This window comes from Branchiostoma floridae, chromosome 19, assembly GCF_000003815.2.
Source record: "Branchiostoma floridae strain S238N-H82 chromosome 19, Bfl_VNyyK, whole genome shotgun sequence".
Taxonomy (NCBI): Eukaryota; Metazoa; Chordata; class Leptocardii; order Amphioxiformes; family Branchiostomatidae; genus Branchiostoma; species Branchiostoma floridae.
The window spans coordinates 13,658,903-13,679,549 of record NC_049997.1 but is presented as its reverse complement, the minus strand read 5'-3'; the positions used below and the strand labels follow the sequence as shown (position 1 = coordinate 13,679,549).

General features: G+C 37.6%; 1 protein-coding gene across 6 annotated transcripts in view; it reads right to left on the bottom strand.

The window, feature by feature from the left end:
• Positions 1 to 293: 293 nt before the first annotated feature.
• Positions 294 to 20,647, bottom strand: part of LOC118406829 (serine/threonine-protein kinase 33-like) — a 39,238-nt gene continuing 18,884 nt past the window's right edge. For 2 of the 6 annotated variants that reach the window (XM_035807177.1, XM_035807175.1), the window contains exons 2-16: positions 13,637 to 13,709; positions 13,291 to 13,443; positions 12,740 to 12,844; positions 11,499 to 11,637; positions 10,956 to 11,062; positions 10,498 to 10,585; positions 9,873 to 9,948; positions 9,268 to 9,380; positions 7,482 to 7,567; positions 6,834 to 6,947; positions 6,315 to 6,389; positions 5,310 to 5,399; positions 2,517 to 2,618; positions 1,942 to 2,031; positions 294 to 1,483 (exon numbers count right to left, since the gene is read on the bottom strand). In XM_035807177.1, the coding sequence (XP_035663070.1) occupies positions 1,280 to 1,483; positions 1,942 to 2,031; positions 2,517 to 2,618; positions 5,310 to 5,399; positions 6,315 to 6,389; positions 6,834 to 6,947; positions 7,482 to 7,567; positions 9,268 to 9,380; positions 9,873 to 9,948; positions 10,498 to 10,585; positions 10,956 to 11,062; positions 11,499 to 11,637; positions 12,740 to 12,844; positions 13,291 to 13,443; positions 13,637 to 13,675 (1,581 nt within the window). In that variant the 5' untranslated portion in view covers positions 13,676 to 13,709 and the 3' untranslated portion in view covers positions 294 to 1,279. Of the gene's footprint in view, positions 1,484 to 1,941; positions 2,032 to 2,516; positions 2,619 to 5,309; positions 5,400 to 6,314; positions 6,390 to 6,833; positions 6,948 to 7,481; positions 7,568 to 9,267; positions 9,381 to 9,872; positions 9,949 to 10,497; positions 10,586 to 10,955; positions 11,063 to 11,498; positions 11,638 to 12,739; positions 12,845 to 13,290; positions 13,444 to 13,636; positions 13,710 to 19,896; positions 19,930 to 20,647 lie in introns of those variants that run through there. The other 4 variants (XM_035807176.1, XM_035807178.1, XM_035807180.1 and 1 more) reach the window with 4 other exon arrangements.

Genomic DNA, 20,647 nt, shown 5'->3' with positions numbered 1-20,647 from the left:
GCTTCTTTTGTGAAGCACAACTTAAACTTTACAGCTTACGTAGTTATTGTGCATACATGTATGCACATCATGACATCTCCACAGTTTTTGTGTTTCTCCACGTCTGTGGAGATTCGGAAAGATAAGATCAACAAACACTAAATCTCTAACCACAGAAAACACAGTCACATATTTACAAATAGTTACAAACTTTAGGTCTATCACACCTTGGTGTGATGATGATCACACAATTTAAAATCTGCCTCCCAGTTCAAGCTAGAATATTTACATTGGTGCAAAATCGTCTCTAAAAGTTTTTCTTAAAAACAATGCTACAAAGCAGCGTCAGCTCACACTTGTATAAGGTACAAACATGAGGATGAATCAAGGGTTCTTTTGAACACCTCTTTTATAAGTGCTATAATGACTATGCATCCTAACCAAAACCCATTTCTGACCCTCCTTTTATAATCAACTACCTGTATTCTACTGAATGCTGAAATATCCCTTGTAAGATTGAAGGGTATATTTAGGAATCTATTTCCAACATGTACATGTACATGAGAAATGTCACAAATGACCTGACAGTGTGCTCTCAACAGTCAGAAAAGCTAGCACCAAATTTGTGGCCATATGATTCTGTTCTGAGATTCAAACACAAGTGAAAGCAGAATAAAAGGCTGGAATATCAACTCGAACCCCTCTGATCCGACTGTCCCATTTCAAACATTCCAAGGCATTGTCTCCCTCTCAGAATTGACCAGACAATCAAATATTCCTTGATTTTCTCCAAATTTACAGTTGCCCCCAATAAATTTGTTGAAATGGAACAGTCTGAAACAGTCAACAGAAATTGGTTACACCATGGAATATGCCATTATGTATTCTTTCTTCAAAACAGAGTTGCATAACAAATGCTAGAATCACACGCAGCACAGTGAAAACCTGGAGAAAATGCTTAGAGGGCATTAAAAACTTTTTGCTGTTATGACACATACCGGTACACAATGTATTTGATGGCCCATTGAATGCTATTTTGGATTGATTTCTTAGAAGAGAATTACTATATTCTAAGCCAACGATTCCTTCCGACCATTTCAATATTCTAAGGAAAATACCTCCCCCAGAATTCACAACAATAAGCTTTTTGCAACTCAAATAATAAAACTTCCAGTCTACTAAAAAAACACAACTTTGCAGCATTTTCAATTTTTTTTCCAGAATAAAGCAAAGTCTTACAAGCATAAAATCTCCTATACATCTTACATATGGCCTTTAACCTTCGATCTTTGACCTTTTACTATGTACTTGGCTTTTTCTTTACTTTCCCATTGGTTGGCTTCCCCCCTGGTGATGATGATTTTGGCAACTGCCCTGGGGTGGAGGGCTTGTAGCTCTTGGCTGTTGTGTGGGGTGAGTTGAGAGGCGATGGTTTGGCATGCCTGGCGGGAGTGCCTAGAGAAATGCTATGTCTCTTTTCTTTGATTGGTGATGCAGGTGTTGACTGGAATATAACATTGGAACAGAACATTAGAATGGAACATTAGAAATAAAGAATAGAAAGTTTGAGGACTTAAGAATAGAACAATTTAAGAGATAATTAGAATAGATCATTAGAATAGAACATTGGAATAGAACATTGGTATAGAGCATTATAATAGAACATTAGCTCATTAAATAAAACATTACAACAGAACAGAAGAATAAAACATGATTATGTTCCAAGCCAATGACATCGCCTCTTTTAGTCAAGAGACAACGTGATTGGCTGGTGACGGGCAAGAGATGAAACATCTGGAAGACTGGCCTATTGTTAAAGGGTATCTTGAAAATGAGGAATGTTGACAAAGTTATGTCTACCACAAGACAAGCTATGGCCTTGGTACACAGGATGACATACTATACATGTATTAGACAACCTTAGTCCCTCCACCAAAGTGGAAAACCATTGATAATTGTTACCCCCACTGTGATCTGTGCACTTCTCGGATGTTTGTTCTTGGTTCTAGAGCGATGGGACTTGACAATTTCTGGAGAGTCTTTCATTTTCAGCTTGAGGGCAAAGTGGAGACAGCAAACATGAAACATTTAACAATTTGAAATCATATCAGACACCTGTTACGGAATACGTCAACAATGGAAGCAATGATAGGAAGGAATATGGCCACAACTTCATTGATATTTTGTTGCTCTTTGTTGTGGCATTCAGTGTTTTAATGCAGAGCCTGCTGCTTCCTTCTCAAAAATTGTGACATGTTGTAAGACACACCCATGGGGTCTTCTGGTAGATAAAGAATAAGCCAGTGCATGGTTTAGAGTGTGCATGTGATATGTGATGTATTTTGCACTATGATTGTCAAAACTTGAAGATCAGACAGTAAGAAACATGGTTTGGGGCCTTCAACTTTCAAATTGACAATACAACACCCACAATACACATGCTCACTTGCAAGTGTGTCTATACTTATGCAGCTTCTTTAATTATATTCCCCACTAAAGTCTGAGGACTGAGCACATTCTGAGGGTTTCAGGCTTACCGGTTTATGTGAAGAGAATTTTGGTGCAGCGCTGACTTTTCTGTTGATAGGCTGATGTTGGGACAGGTACGGCATGGAGGCTCTTCTACCTGCACCGGCGGCCTGGGGAGGGGGGCAGGGCAAGTTAGAAACACTCTTGTGCAATTCTTTCTATAATTATTATCTATAGGATACATGTGTATAGCGTATAATGTATTGTACAGTATTGCCATGTATGTATGAATCTGAATGTCAGTCATTGGACAAAACCACCTTTCAGAGTAACACGCCAGCTTTGCAGGCGCACAGCAAAGGCTGGTTAAATAACCATTATAAGCTTGTCACACTTACATTGCTAACCTTTGTAAAACTACAGAGCTTAGTTATCTTAAAGCTATCTAGATACTTTTCTGATCAGAGTCTGTGGCCCCTACTGTATACAAGCTCATGGCTCAATATGCACAAAATTTGACAAAATAGTCGTAAAGTGAATTCACTTTCTTTCAGAATTGTCAACTTTCTGTCTTTAAATTAACTACATGTAAGTTGGCTAAATTTGCAGAACACCGTTATGTTCCTCCTCTTTAGAGTCTTTTTTTCTGTTGTGAAATTTTCAGACTTTTACAAAGGAATGATCTAGTCAGCATAAACTTCACATATCTATCCATCTAGCTCAGGCTCAACACACAGCCACTTCAGCAAAAATTCGCACTGCAAAGAAACCCTTGTTAGACAACAATCAAATAACACATTAAACACATGCTATAAAACTCATGACAAAGGCAAAGAAGCAAAGTGTCAATGCAGCAGTGCCACACGATGAGCTGTTAGTGAAGTGCAGTTGGTGAAATGCATGATGAATGGATGCAATCATTGAAGATTAATTCTACATGTATGTTCAGTAACTGGACTTTGGGAAACCAGTATGTCTCTTAGCATTGCAGTAAAAGTTTTCTACAATCAAGTGTCTTGCCCTTCTATGTAAAATGCGACTTTTTAAAGCCATCTAAAGAAGTCATTCTACTATTTCTCGCATGCATTTTCGTAATGCCCTACGTAAATGTTTGTAATCACAAAAATGTATATCAACTAAACAATTTGTAACATGTACTAACTTTGTTTTAGAACAAATACTACCGTACAGTATCTAAGAAGTGCCAACTGTATCACAATGTCATGTACCAAATACTAAGTCAATATGGGTAATGTTACATGTTAACATTGTACTTTTCCCTAATTACAAAATGCACAGGTAGGTTACCTCCCTTTGGCTCAATGTGATTAATTGTGAAAGTGTACTGTTCTTTTACTGACGGATACTTCCCCTTGTGCTCAACGTCAATTAAACTACAAATGACCATGTGAAAAACCCACCACTTTCATGCCTCACCCAAACCCTGCACCAAAAAAGGATGAACAATCTTGATATACCAAAATCCCACTTTACTGATGTTTGATACCCCCACCTCTGCCTTCATCTCCAAACACAGATGTTGGGGTGAAAGAGGTTTCTCTGACAGTTGCCATAAGATGGGTTAAGCTGTCAAAGCTGCCAGGCAGTTAGAAAACGTTACAATCTTCCAACCAACATCTGCTTGGGAGTAATAAATGCAAGAGGGGGAGGCAATGACCAGTCATAGACTGTGGCAGAAGCTAGGACCACAGGTAAAAAGGGACACCATATGATTGTATCCACATAGTTCATCCATTTTGGTACCATCTGATGACCAATGATAGTAGTATAAAACTATTAAAAGGAGCAAACATGATGAGGTGAATGAGGAGGTCACTCTGCAGAGGAATAAGCCATGCATTAATGTGGCCATTAGGCATTACCAATTTAATTTCTTGGTTCTCAGATTCGAAAAAAAGATCATAAAGAACTAGAAGATCAACATGAAAACAGTCTAAGAAAACAATTAGTACCTTGCTTGGTACACAATTTCAGGGAGTAAATGTTCTCAGATTCAAGTTTTCTGCTCAGACTATTGTTTTATCCTGACAACAAATTCTTACTCTAACCTTCAGCATCCTAAGGTAGCCACTTGGTACCAAATTTGTACTGGTTACCAGGTTAGGTAGCAGGGAGAAGGTTAAAATGTCCGAGAACCAAGAAAATAAACCGGCGTGACTGTTAGGGTATCACACTGGTGAGAAGCCATGCAGGATGCAGTCTCAGCCGAGCTGGGCTGACACTGGTGATGAAATGGGAAGCAATTCATGGTTATGTAGCAAAACAACCTGTTTCTCAGATCACTGGGGGAGGGGGGCATTTGAAATAATTCACAGTAAATTCTATGAGCCAAACATATTAGAAAGTTTCAAATGTTTTTGGAGGCTATGTTTTCTGAATGCAGCTCCTATTTGGAGGATACTTGAAAGGGTAATCTTTTAGGAAATAATGTACTGTTCTATATTCTATGAGCCAGACATGTTGGAACGTTTCAAACATTTTCGTAGGCTTTGATTTCTGAATGCAGCTCCTTTTTGGGGTATACTCTTTTAGGAAACAATCTACAGTATTATATCCTACGAGCCAAACATGTTAGAAAGTTTCAAATATTTTCGGAGGCTCTGATTTCTGGAGGTAGCTGCTTTTTGGATACTATACATCTTGATTCAACTTAAATTGAAGATAAAAGATTATTAGGATGCAAGCTCAGTTAGGCTAGCCAAAAATACTACAAGCTTGAAATGATGATTACTGATTGAAAACTGATTGCTGGAGGCTGAATCTAAGGTTTAGAACGAGGGCTTGATCTGAGAAGCAGCAGTATGCCATGTGCAGCCTGTATGGAATGACGTGATGCTAGCCTTTCGAATATGATGCATCTCTGCCTCGTGCAGTTCATTAGCAGTGTCTGCTGACTTTCGCCGCGGCCCCAATCCTATGTCCGTCAAATCCTGCAAGAAAGCAGTTGATTGACATACTAGACATTTAACAAGACACATGGCTCGAAATTCTTCTTCTTTTTTTTATTGTACTCATTTTTACAACCTAACAAGACCTTAATGCCACTTAAGGGTTATACATGTTGTAGGTTATCTGTCTTGAATAGGACTGGAATTCTACTCTTTTCATCAGAAGCTTCACGATTGGGACAAGCTCAACTCATTAAGAGAGAGGACGAACTGACCCAATAATAATTATCAAGATAAGCAGGACCAAAATGATGTCTGCTCAGAAATGTTGCCATAGTTTTCATACTATCACAATTTTCAACATCGGATCTTTTCTTTTTCAGCAAAAATGGTAAGTTTTTTTTCTTGGTTTTGAATGAAAAATTAGACTTTACATATTAAATGCTACAAAAATTTTAAGCCATGTGTCATCATAACAGAATCACCAAGTACAGCAGCATGATAAAAGTACAGAACCCATCACCACATGATTGCCACCACAAGCACAGTTCAAAGAGTAAAGGCAATACACAAGATAACAAATGTACTCAACCATGGATTACTGTTCAATTTCTTTTCCAATGTCAGAAACCAAAGTTCTTAATATCCAAATACTTTCAATTTTTCCATCATCATTTAAAGTACCCCACTACATGTATGACTGGATACTGAAAACCTTATCAGCCCACATTATTTGGCTAACCACCCCTAAACTAACAATGACCAACATCCTTTCAACCTTGCCTTCAAGCTTTGACCTCTGACCTTTCATTCACCCTTGACCCTTACTGATGATCCCTTCGATCAAGATGATCTTTCATCTTTTTTCTTGATGTTTGCATCTTGTTAACCTCTGAACTATGAACCCTGACCTTTCCTCAACATGAAACCTTCTGACCCTTAACCCTTGACCCTCACCTTTGACTTGTCCTTTTCCCCTGGCCCCTGGTTCTCATCTTCCTCCAGTCCATTCTCCTGGAGGTCTTCTTCCATCTGAAAACAAAGCAATTAAGTTTTATTTTCAAAAGTAGTGCATGTCTCAAATTGGACTAATTGCAGAATTCTTTAAGTTATGGATTCCACGCTTGTGAAAAGATTTCAGTTCAATGTGAAAAATGTCAGCCATAGGTTACCTTAACTTCATAAAAAGTCACTACTGACCCATAAGACTCCATCTCAATCATTGTATTGGTTCAATCTTGACTGTCTACATGTGTATCACAATTAGCAGTTCAACCAATGAGATAATGGCAAGTGTTTGGACCAATGACAGAGTGGCTGTATGCCACTGAAGTTTGTACTTCTTTGCTCTTCATCTGCATCATCTACTTTTGCTGGGCAGGGATATAGGATTGGTCTATTTAGCCCTTGGTCAGCACATTCGGATCCAATACAGTAAAAACAAGAAAGAATACAATATAATATATATAAATGTACCTGATTGTTGTTGTCCTCTGACTCCTCTGAAAACTCCTCATCTCTCAACTCCTTCCCCCACTGTTTCATCAGCTCGAGCACGTTGGTGGGCTGGGTAGAGTTCCCATCAAGCCCCTGGGCACAACAAACCAGTGGTTTAAACACCAGATGGTTGTTTGAAATGTCTAACCATTTCTAAAATCATATCCAGTTGCTTGAATAACTGCTTTTTGGCGTACCTTATTACCCGGATATCTAACCTTCATCGTTGTAGAATGGATGAACATCGTCAAATCAGTGCCAATTTAAGATATTTTCATGACTGATGTTTCTCTATACAGTCAAGCCTGTACCAGTGACCACCTGTACACAAGGACCACATGGCTGTTGTGGCCACTCTTATGATACAAGGTCCCTTTAGATTATTTCTGCATTGCCCCAAACAGTACAAAATCGAGGCCACAGGTTTGGCTATAGTTACAAAATAAACATCACAAAAGTCACTAGACATTTTGTTTTAGCAATAAAGAGATTCTTTTAATAAAAAAACAGCTATGACAATTTGAATGTTTTCAGTACCATAATTTGAAACATTTCCTCTTTATTTGAACATATCTAATACAGTATTTCATACAAAACAGATGCTGAAAAAAAAGTTGTATAACTTACAGTAACCCAAGGATGGTCCAGGATCTGGCTAGCTGTTAGTCTGTGAGCAGGGTCCACACGCAGCATGCTGCTCAGTATGCTCTTAGCTGGGGAAAAACAAACAGAATACAATCTAATCAGTCACCAAATCCAAGTCCATGATCAAGCTTTGAAGCTCGAGGTATGATGACCAAGAGGACAGTCACAATGAAGCCAAAAGCTGTACAAATTTTTATCCTATTATAACCAATAGAATGACAAATCAAAGCATCTGCCTTCTTCAAGTTATCTTTCTTATCTAATTTTTCATGAATGACAGTGGGAAGTTCCAATGAATTATTTAACATGCATTGGCATAATACCGGTAGTAAGACTTATACCGGTAGATTAAAAATACTGGAACTTAAAGAGATCTACACATGCAACAATAGTTATTTCTGAGCTGTGCACACTTCAGACATCTAGGTGTCCAATACATCATTTACAAAGCATCGATAACAATGCATTCGAAGACAACAAGGCCAAAAGTTTTCAGTATCTTTTTCGGGGTAGGCAGCTTGTCGTGGGACGAACACACTGCCTGATTCATTGCCAAATTTATAGATCATAATTACACATGCTCACGGCACAAGACGAACATGATTCAACAACAATCTTGAATTTCTGTTGGTGACCTACAACCCATGTAAAAGTGTGAAGAACTGTTGCATAATAGCCCGGATCTACGACTGAATGGACAAAATTGAACGTACGCAGCCATTTTCCCGCCATTTTTATATCTACACTAGCAGTGAAGTGTTACGTCATAGCGGTTGTGACGGACAGAAGTTAAATGAAAATTCTTGACAGTATACGTCCGTTTTCTCATGACATTTTGTATGCTCATGCAGGTTTATGTTTTATGCATTTACTGACAGAAAAGGAAGGAACATCAGAGGATGTATAAATGTACATAGCGGCAGTTAATTGTGCCGTGTTTCTTCCTACCGGTATTTTTTACCCCCTCCCAACCACGCGCCCGTTCGCCGTGTAATTCCGCGGCGTGTTACAATTACAATATTACGCTTTTAGCAGGACAAGAGTGGCAGAAGAGTTACACAGAAGAAGTGGCAAGGGTAACCTATAACAGCAACATGTAACTGGAGAAAATGATGCGTTGACAATTTGTCAAATCAGTATGGCTAGAGAAATCGTCGTAAACGTACCGGTATTATGATAATAGATGTTAAGTCTAGTACATAAACCTTTGAGGATGAAAAGACATATAACCATTACCCTTCCCTTCTTATAAGTTGCCCTCACTATAATTGCAACATGCAAATCCATGCATTCCTGCATTCTGTGTCATGCATTTCTCCGTGCATGAAAGATTGGTAGAATAAGACTGTACCTCACAGGACACTGTAAGTCTTGGGAAACAGGGATAGAAGGAGAGGTGCAGGAAAGGGAGGGTGGATAGAGGAAGGATCCCAACGCCTGACGATCTTCAGAGCCAGAAAGGAGAGGGAAGAAGGCATTATCATAATAATATTATATCATGGAATTCATATTTATGAACTACTAAGTTACAGCCCACACTATTTGTCACACTGAAGCAATTATAATGTTGGTGGGACAAGACTGATTAACTCAAGATACAAAATGCAAATTTAAGTCAGACATTGACCATTTTTTTCAGTTTCCCGGTTTAATCTCAATTCCTTTCAGATAAATGTTTGAGGAACCACTTCATATGACCCATATGGAATACCAATGTACGATATGTGATGTAGAATGTATATAAAGAATACATGGCTGTATAACTTACCATCTTCAGAAATATCTTCCCAGACAGGTTCAGAGAAGTCCAACTCTCCTTTCTTTATTAAGTCGTACAGTTTCTCTTCTTCTTTAGCAAAGAATGGCGGATGACCAGCCAACCTAGAGTGATAGTCACATTCAAGAAAATTTTACAAACAAATAGGGAATACATGTACAAGGAGAGAGTGGATAAGGATTGTACATTGTACAAAATGTTGTGCTCTTAAATTTTCATAGGGAATTTGAACTATTTTCTGTGTCCTACTTAATAAATGCTTTCCATCAAATTGAACATTTTTTGTTCAAAATCTAGTCCCAAGATTTTGAAACCTTTGTCTTTATTTCCCGTCTTATTATCTGTCCCTTGCTTGTACAAGGAAACTGACAAGAAGTTAGGCCAAAGGTCCCAGAGACGTCTCAGAAAAGGTTATCTTATTTCCTGTCTCCAATTTCCATTTATATGTAGACTTGTGGGTGCCAATGGGCACTAGGGAGAAGCAAGCAACTCACATTATGATAAAACAAGATATTCGCAAAAAAACAGATTGAAGTATTTCATGGAGATTACTATTGTTTGTTCTGAAATATGTAAGTAATGAATATGATACTTACAGCATGTACATGATAACTCCTATGCTCCACACATCGCACTGTTGACTGTAATCGTGATTATTCAACACTTCTGGAGCTGTAGAGAGGAACATGCAAAAAAAAAGGAAGGCAACAGTCAACAATAGTTAGTACAGGTAAGTAAAATGGTCTATAATTTGTCTATAAAATTAATATACTTTGAGACATTGGTACAATCTGGCAAGTACCTTTCATGCATTGTATAGAAAAATGTAACAGGTACCCAAAGCACAGTCTGTATTGAAAAAAAAGTGAACTCAAAGAGATCTACTAAATTGAATGCAGCATCTCCAAGATACGCACACTTTCTAGGAGTTCAAATGTTATTGCCGGTCAAAGTGAACCTGGCAGAACTGTGAGAATTAATGTTTCAAAAATACCACACGCTCTACAACTCTCCCACCAAGCTTGTTTACACCAAGTCTGGTTTGTTGCTATTTCTGGTGCCTGGTTCTAAAAATAGTTTCCATTAATTTTGGGTGTGATTGAAAGAACAGTTGCAAACCCCCTGTCTTAAACTCTTGAAAAGTGGCCAAGGCCTATACTTTTATACAATTTGAATAATAAACGAAAAGGGTTTATTCATAAAAAGCTTTTGAAGACTTACCCATATAGATGGGGGTGCCGCACACGTCCTGCATCATGGAATCACTACCCGATTTCCCCTTCACTATAGACAACCCAAAGTCAGAGATCTAGAGGGGAAATACAGAAATAGCATAAATCAATATCAGAATAGTATTTAGGACTTCAAGGAAATACACAATCCAAACACTATTCAACCAGGCATGAGTAAACGTCATTAGCTGTTCTTGGACTTTAAGAAAATATTCAATTTGGCTATTAAATATTTGTATATTGTCAAACTTGATGATTTTATTCTGGTGTTAGTTTGTGGCTTCACTGTGACCTCATTTTTGCAATTTTTTGACCCCTCTAAATTAATGTGCATTTCCAATGTACCAATAGATCTAATACTAAATGTGAATTGTCAACTGTAAACTTAAAACACTGCGAATATAAAATTGACAGCATATCTCGTCCAACTCTATTCTTGTTTCTCACCTTGACATTAAGGAGGTCCTGCTCCGCCCTTTCTTCACTTTCCTCCTTACTGGATTCATCTGGTCTAACTAGAATGTTCTCTAACTTCAAATCACGATGGACGGTATCTGCAGGGACAACAGACAAACAAAGGCAACATTACCTCAAATCCCTTACTGACTGCAAAATTCTGCTACACAGCAAGTTACAGATTTGTATAACACAAAGGCAAGTGAGAGCTTACTGTAAGTTCTCCTTACAAAATACATGCATTCATTCATTGTCATTTTTTCATTCATTCATTCATTCATTCAATTCATTCATTCACTCACTGACTTACTCATTCATTCATTCATTCATTCATTCATTCATTCATTCATTCATCTGCCTGTTCATTCCCATTTTCCTTCTATCATACAGAATGGCACATGATCTTGTTACTAGAAAAAGAACTAACTGATTAATCAAATTCATCGATCATTTATCTATGAATTTCATTTAGTTCTCAATTCTTCAAACTAACTGTAAAAATAGAAATACTCATTTAAACAAAAAGAAACTGACCGTTTTTGTGGAGATAAGCTATTGCACTGGCCAAATTCTTGATAATGTGTTTTGTCTCTTCTTCTGAGAAGGAGCCTTTCTTGTCGAAGTAATCCTTCAGTTCCCCCGACTCACACAGCTCCAGAACTAGGTACATTTTCTGTGGAAACACAAACAATAATAATATTATAAACATAATTCAAGGTTTTCAACCAGTGTAATGGGGAGTGTACACCTTGCATTTGGTAGACTCACGAATATAACTGTACATAACAGAATGTATTTTTCCTCTTTTCCATTTTATTTCCCTTCTTCATACATCTTATTTGCACTTTTTTATCCCTCCCTTTCTTAACAGAATGTTTACAACTGTTTCTTAAGACCATGTTCAGTTCCAGATGTTGGTAATTGTAATACAAAGCCTTCTGGTATTGCTACCTTTAGCCTTCAGTTTGGCACCAAAAGTGCATTGGTTATTATAAGGGTTCAGTTAAGCAGAAAGAATGTTTAGAGTCTGAGACTACAACAAAGGTGCTACTAAAGCTAGTAATAGCACTAATTTAAAGCAATATTTGAGCATGTTTAACCAACAATACCGTTCCGTCAGCAAACAGATGTTTCCAAAACTTTCCCACACTCTTTGTTTGGTGTTTGGTTAAGCCACCATGGAATCTCAATACTCAGGAGGGTGTGACTTAAAAACCCGCCTTTCACACAAACTCAGTCATCAGAAAAATTGGGAATTCAGATACTGTAAATGCATCTTCTTTGTGGTTGTCTCATTTGCAGTGAGACAGAAAAGGAGGTAAAAAAAGTGTTGATTTGAACATACTTATACATTTGCAGTGCTATAATTTTTTGTCACCGCGAAAACCCACAAAAATAAAACCACTCCAAACATTTTAAGATTAACAGTAGATGCAGCACTGATAATTATAATACGCAAAACTTGGCAAGAGTTTCATTGAAAGAGGGAATTTGACAATTTTCCGAAAACAGTTTTAGCATCCTTTTCATAAGTCTTGTATCAATTATAACTTCTATAACATCTAAATTTAGTGCAATCCTACAGGTGGTTGAATACTTAGGCCACATCAATTTAATTCCTTGGTTCTTAACTCACACTTTTCAGTAAAAAGAACAAGACTTTCTTCACAGCCTGTTTCCATGCTGATCTTCCAGGTGAGTAGCATTTTATTTGAATCAAAGAACCGACAAATTTAATTTCTTGAAAAGTTGAGGTGATGATAACACTATCTTACCCTGGGTGTCTCGAAGACCTCCTCCAGGTGGATGAGGTTTGGGTGGTTCACCTTCTTCAGGATGGCCACCTCTCTCTCAAGGAGCTTCACTGCAGAGCTACCCGCCTGGAGGACAAGGAACAAGACAATTTAAGATAGAAAAATAAGATATAGAAGATTTTAATCTCATGCTAATAGAGTCCAAGAACAATTTAAGCTTGTGGTGATAGATTATCATTTTTTTAAAGACTTTTAGTTTTACAACTTTCGAATTCAAGATTGTGATATACTTTGCATTCCATGTGTCAATACACCCCATGACAATCCCATATTACAAAACACTCCTGTACACAACTGCTCTTTGTCACATTTTCTGTATGGTAAAACATTTTGCCAATATTAAAAGATTGACTTTGTGAGAAAGAAAAATAAGAAGAGCACATGGGAGTACAGGAATCTCTTTTTAAATGGCCTCCTTGTGAATTAAATCATTAAGTGTTGGAAAGAACAAATGTATTTTGTGTTCAAGTAACGAGAAGTATTCTTACATGTTTCACATATTATCATCATACCTTTTCCTTGTTGACCTTCTTAATGGCCCATCTGACTCCGGTTTCCTTGTGAACAGCCTCGAACACCACGCCGAAGCTCCCCTGTCCCAGCTTGGGGCCGAAGTCATAGTGCTCCTGTATGGAACTCTCATCTTCAACCCGCGTATGGTTCACCTGGGGGGCAGAAACAAATGTGGTTAGGGTCTGTGACATAAAATCTTTCTGGGTTTGAACCCCTATCAGGTACTAATGATGTGCCCTTGGGAAAGGTACTCTACACCTATTTCCTCAAACAACTGACAGGTGAAAATGAGTAACTTGCTTTGGAGGAGACTTCCTTAATCGCTGCAATAAACAAATTGTTTACCTGGCGGTCGGCACTGCTAACCCGCGCTTTCTGGCTCATCGGGGCGTAGAAGGTAGGTTCCTCAATAATGGATCTGTAACAACAACAAAATAATTATGATCATAAATCTATGAGCATTGATTAAAGGTTCTTCACAATGATGGATCTTAAAAGTAACAAAAAATGATTAGTCATAAATCGTTCCTTGATAATGGACCGTCTACAATAAATAATGATTATAAATCTATAGGTATTAAAAACTAAAGGTTCCTTGACAATGGACTGCAAAGACTAGACAATCATAAATGAAGACGTATTGACTAAAGATTTAAAAGTTGACATTCAAAACATAAGTTATGTAAATGTAGGTTTTGAACAAGGTATGGCAAGACAAGTTGACAATACATAAATACAGTACATACCAGGTTTCAAATATCATATTACAAAGAAACACTACCTGTAAAATTAAGATTGACATACATGACAACATGGTACTGGATAGAACAGCTTTTCCCAAATGAATTCCGTATCCAAAAGCTCAGTATGACATTCAATGCAGGTGTATAATCGAATACAAACTTGTTGAATACGCCTGCACCTGAACACACTATCAAAGTCTCTTACAGAAGTGGACTTTGTGCATCAATGTTGAAACAAGAGGCGTCCACAAAGGTGTCACTATCTCTCGCCACAGCAGTGTGGAAACAACACTAAGGTCTTCTCAGAATTGCCACAACCATTCACGTCGCTTCCCCTAGGACATTCGGACCCTATTGTGCACTACACCACCATTTATAGGCTCTTACAAATCAATCATCATCACGGAATGGACAGAACAAACAGATCAAACACAGGTCTCTTCATTTATCACTGTCCATGTCAGTTACCTGGATGTCCAACCAACACTGGACAACAGACCAGGTGTGCTACAGTTTTAGTCTGTTTTCTTCTTTCCCAAAAAAATTCTTTTCAGAACATCGCAGCTGTTTTAGACTATTTTCCCAGTGTAAATTGTTCTCAATACAAAACATGTTTGTCTCCTAGGTAAATACAGTTTCTTTTACGAACACGATGAGAAAATCATGATCGTAGCATTTTGGACGTAACATAAGGATGCTACTATAAATAACACAAGTGGTACAAGTACTTTGAAACAGCACTGTAAGTGGCAAGGTGGTCTCATGGTTATAAACTTAGTATTTTAAGGTTCTAGTATGAATCCCCAACTGACCTTAATGCCACGCCCTTAAGAAAGGCACTGATAAAACAGCTATTTCCTCATTTGATTCAGGTGATAATATATAACGGGTACCTTGTATTGGTTAGGGACGTACCCTCGGATTGGAGGTAAAGCTGTAGGTCTTATGTTTGAGGAGAGCCAATGTTAAGGGGCATCCACACCCCAAGCATGTTGAAGATTCCACCTCACTTATCGTAAAGAGTGCTTACATTAACATGAAGTACTAGTACAGTAGGTGTACATCCCAGTGTGAGTAGATCAAACCTTACAGTCTGGTGTTATGTAACTTGTATACCTACAGTGTGTTACACCTTAAGGTGGTTCTGTGATACGAGCAAACAAAACTTCTCAATTTAAGCACATTAAATTTAGGTACACTGTCAGTTGCTATAACAAAGCTCAAGTTCAAGAGGCCTAACTAATTTCCGTATAGCTAAAAGGCAAACAAAGCCTTAGTTACATGCAACATGCTTTATATAAGTTGTTCTCTCAACTGACCATATTATTTCCAATGTAACATTTATCTGATTGCCATTTGTACTTGCCTTGCACAGAACAAAAAAATGTTATATCCTGTAGTGTAATATTACATATACACAGTCACGAGTTAAAGTCAATGACATAAGCCCTCTCAGCCCCTTTGTTTTGTAGTATTTGGGTTGTTCCCAATCAGAAAGGCAAGTGGGAACAAGTAGGACTTCAGACCCACTCGTGTTTGAACCTCTATGTTGTCACCATTGTGATTTTAAAAACAGTAATAGCTGTAAATGATTCTCTTTCTCTGGATATAAAAATAATCAATACCTTCTTGTACAGGTATTTCAGTGTACAAAACTAAACTGCCTCTAAAATAAACTTTGATTATTTTGAATGTATAGACTACATTGTAATAACACAATACAGTCAAATCTGCACCAGTGACCACTACATAAGGACCACCTGTCCAATGTCCATTTACCAGTAGTATATAATATAATTATCTAAACATTATGAATCCTATCTAGACTATAGTGACCACCTGTCCACCTAGACCCGATTTTATCGGTTCCTTGAGTGGTCTTTTCAATTTCTAGGCCGTTCTTACTGTACTATGCTGGTGGTGATGCGTTGCATACAATTTTGCGGAAGTCTGTGTTTGTTAATTGAATACACTGACGAGTTCACAATGCCGACCAATAGAGAGGAGGGATTAAGGTGCTGAGAGTTGCCATAGCGACACATCTTTTGCTGAATGGAGCCTTTCAGCCAATAATACGGCCGTCTTATCGTACGCACTTTGTCCTTACAACTAATTTGACACATGTCAGTTTGGGGGGAGAATGGAAAAGCTACTTAGTTCTTAGGTCATGCAATACAACACAAGGATTCTCTCATACATTTCGGAGATAATGTAATACAGTCAAAGCTGCCTAAGAAGACCATTCAGGGGACCAATGAACTCTGGTCAGGCAGGGATCGAAATACTTTTTTTTGCTACATGCAAAATTGCGAGTTGGCAAAAATTTTACGTGCAATTTGAAAAATTTACATGCAAAATACAACTAGTCTATACTGCAATGTTCTAGCCAGCATCCATCATTCCGTCCTTTGACTGATAAGCATTTTACCCATTCTGTTACATTTGGCAGACAGAAATTGGTGCATGAAAATATAGATAGAACTTCAAATTTTGGAAAGATATCCACATAATAAGCATGTAAGTTTGCAGCAAAGCCGAATTTGATTATTTCTAGCACCTACTGACGACCGGTGAGGATCCCCGTCAGACAAACAAAGGCATCGTGGCCTCAGTATTTTTACTATAGGCCAAGTATTTTCAACATGCAAGATTGCAAGTTCAGAATATTTTTACGTGCAAATCTCAAAAATCACATGCAAATTGCAAGTTAAGTATGTGTATTTCAAACCCTGACAGGTCATCAGTATAGACAGGATTTTTAATGCTTGGGACCATGGAGAAAATCTAAGGAACATCAAAAAGTGGTGTTTTACAAATTTAGGAAGGCCAGGTTACCCTTAATATACATGTATGTAGATGTGGTCACAATTTTTTACAGCGGGTATAACTCAAAACACAGAACAAGACAATTCATCTACGCCTTCTTAAGTTATGCTGTTTATCCACATAATGTACAAATTACAAACATACAAATGTTACCAAAAACATATCCTTCTTAGCAAAGGTAATTAACAATCCTTTACAAATGGTAATTCAGCATAACTTCACAGCAATACTACATGATTGCCTAGTAGCAGCCAAATGCACCTCAATAGGCCATACAACATTTTTCAGTCAGTATTTTTTCTGGCAGCCTTACTTTTAGCTGGATGGATGAACAATGTGATTTACTTTGAAAAAAGATGACTTCCTTTTTTAATCCCTGGCTGGAAAACTTAAAGTGACCACCACAACAGCCCAAATAAAGTAGTGGACACACCACCACGCTGTGTAAACCTTCTGACCAATTATCCTTAAGAACAACAGATTACGGGCTTAACAAAGTTTGCACACTGATTTTCTTCTCTTTCTTAATTGACACACTACGTATCTTTTCTACCCATCAGATTTTTTCTCACGAAGATGAAAAACGGCAAAGCAACTGTTACATATTACCTTAAAAACTTTGTTTTTAGCATGACAATTTTTACTTGTAAAATAACTAAAACCACATTTAAAAATTACATTCTAAGAGGCTTTTGAGTCCCAAAAGACCGAAAATTTATCTAGTTTAATAATAGTTCATAAAACATATACTGTACCATTGTAAAGCTTAACGTAACATAATTCTAACTGCCTTGATAGACTATTCAAATAATGGTTTATTACCAACGAGTAAAGTTCAGATAGAGTTGTCAAGGTTACAAAAAATTCATCTTCCTCCACTGCTTCCTTATCAATTCTACATGTAACGGATCAGTAAACAGATTATTATCAATCACTGATATCAAGACAATCACAGCCTTCAGAATGACTTTATAACGAGTCAGTTAATCCGTCGGACGACATAATAAATTCTGATCACAGGAAATCAACACCCTCCAAGGATAGCAACGTCGCACCATGATGGTAGCCAATCAACCACACATTATGCAAATTGCAAAGCATTTATGGCATTCGTAACAAAATTGCCTTTAAAATTACCTTTGAATCAGTGTACTATACGTTCTTAATGATGTCATTGATGGTACTGACCACCCATATCTTCTGTATCTTATACCTTACCTTCTTCAGTCGGTATAATGCACAAGCTTGTTTGAAGGCATACAGTGGCGGTTGGTTATACTGTCACAGTCATACCTAGGCCTTTTGTATTAATCTAACTCCAAGCATATATAGCAATCTGGCAGAATCTTACCATTCTTTCTTCCTTTCAAAGTCTGACTCTAAACTGACCCCTGCAGTTCCAAAAGAAGCCGCTAGTGGGGCCAAACCTACACCACTTCCTTTTTGCCTCAAACACTATCTACCACTCAAAAAATCAAATCCACAGCATGTAAAGATCCAGTGATATTAAGCTCAGAAGTTCTGCTGCAGAACCATAACAAGCCTCTAGGTGGCCCAAAATGTAATCACTTCCAGGTCTCATCAAGACCTACCCACATACCAAATATCAATACAATCCATCCAGGCATTCTCCAGTTATGTTGGTCTTCTACAAACACACACACACACACACACACACAAAACACACATGCAAACACACAAATGCTACCAGAAATAAAAACTTTATGGCAAAGGTAATTATACCACTCTTAGACTTAGAGTGCAACAGGTTAAAATCCCTGGAGGGGTTAAAAGATTCTGATGGCTCCCTGAAGCAAAGTGTCCAAGCAAAGCCAGTATTACCGACTATTTATCGCTACAGTGAGCAAAAAGAAAGTGTGACAATTTGCCGGATACCATAATTAGTACCCAGAAAGCTCTGGATGTACCGGTTGGTACAAGTACCAGCACAATCAATCAAGAGATCCTACTGGTAGATAACTCGTAAGAAGGACGTCCTCTCAGATTGAAGAGAGCCACATATATACCTCAAGAACCTTAAACAAAGACCCCACCTCACATATCAATAAGAGTAGTGGGTCATTCCAGCATGAGTACTGTACAAAACTGGCTACTACCCCTAATATAAGTCGATTGTAACACTATATCAAAGACCTTCTTGTTACGTTAATTAGGATATCAAGTCTTATTCTCTACACCTATTTTGTACTTTGTGTAACAGTCGTTGCCATACTTTGTACCATGTACAAATGTCGAGCAATAAAGTTCTATATAAGTCAGTTACTGGTTATGCAAAACAAGCAAAGCATAGCAGAAATCATTGTACATAATGTACATGACATTGTACAAAAATGTATGTGGCAGCTCTTACCTTAGCTCAGACTTAAAATATAGTTAGAATTCTTAAGTCTAGAATTTTAGAATTGACAAAACAGATCGTCTTAAGTCATTTTTGACAGTCTTAACATTTAAGAAGTTGATAAATCAACACATAGTGGTGTGTTACGCCGAACGGCGGCTATACCAGCTATATAGATACAGATACAGATACATACAAGTGTACACTTGGTAAAATGAGATCTTCCAAGAAGTCACCTAGTTGTACATTTCTATGTCTTGATATCATACTAATTTGTACACGGAAATTCTGCAACCCTTTCAGGATATGATTTGCTAATTTGCTAAATTTTCATCATTAACTTATTGTCCAAATATTCGCTATACTTGTATCAAAAGTGTTTTAAAAACCCATCCACACACATTGTACAGATTGTAGAATGATGAACAACTATGAGAAACCCATCCACACACATTGTACATATTGTAGATCCATGAGGATGAACAACTATGAGATTGTTAATAATGGGTAACGTTAAGTGCATATTAGTGGCCTAAATACTTCTTCACACAGCATGCTTCTACATAGCAACACAAATTAATGGTAAACAAAACTGAAGTTTGAGTGCAAATCTATGGTGCAATCAGACAAAATTGTTCTACAGTAAACGCTTTCGCTAAACAGATGTCGTTCCTTACCCATTAAACCAGCTGTCGTTGGCTCCCATGGTCCTTTAGCGGCGAGAAATGAGAACGAGAAAAACGGAGAGCATTGAGCGATCTCACAGCCAACATGAGCAGAAAACCACTTGTGCGCTATATTATAATATTCTATTCTAGAGAGGTCCAGCTGGCAGACTGTACCAATTCCTAAACAGGGGGAAAGTTAAATTTCTCATTGTCTGACATTAAGAGAAGAAATAATCACAACAGAATGACAAAGTACAAAAACAAAGTATTGTTGCAAACAAGGTGTGAAAAATACTAAGCTACAAAAGATGACAAATCTACTCCTACCTAACAAGAAACTTATACCTTGCCACCCCCAATTTGAAAAGTTGAAGCTTCCAATCCGATTTTTCAGTTCCTCTCCTAAGGTGGCCTGGATTTGAGTTAAGGGTCCTCTAAACAAACCCCCTTCCTAACCAAACACTTCAACTCTCTCATCCGCTCTGTTGACTATTGTGTCTCATGTGGGCGTAGAAACAATTCCACAATGTAACGTCAAACATGTAATGCAACCAATAAATGCATTTGGTATATATTACATAATGCAGAGATCAGTCATAAAAGTTTCAAGAATGTTTAGGCATGACGTTGACAGGAAACTATGCATGTAGGTGTTTCAGCTGATTCAAGCAATTTCTATATACGACGTGATAGAAATAAGATGAATTTTTATAACAGTTTTCATCTTTAAGTTGATCTAACTTCCTGTTTAACATCCGAA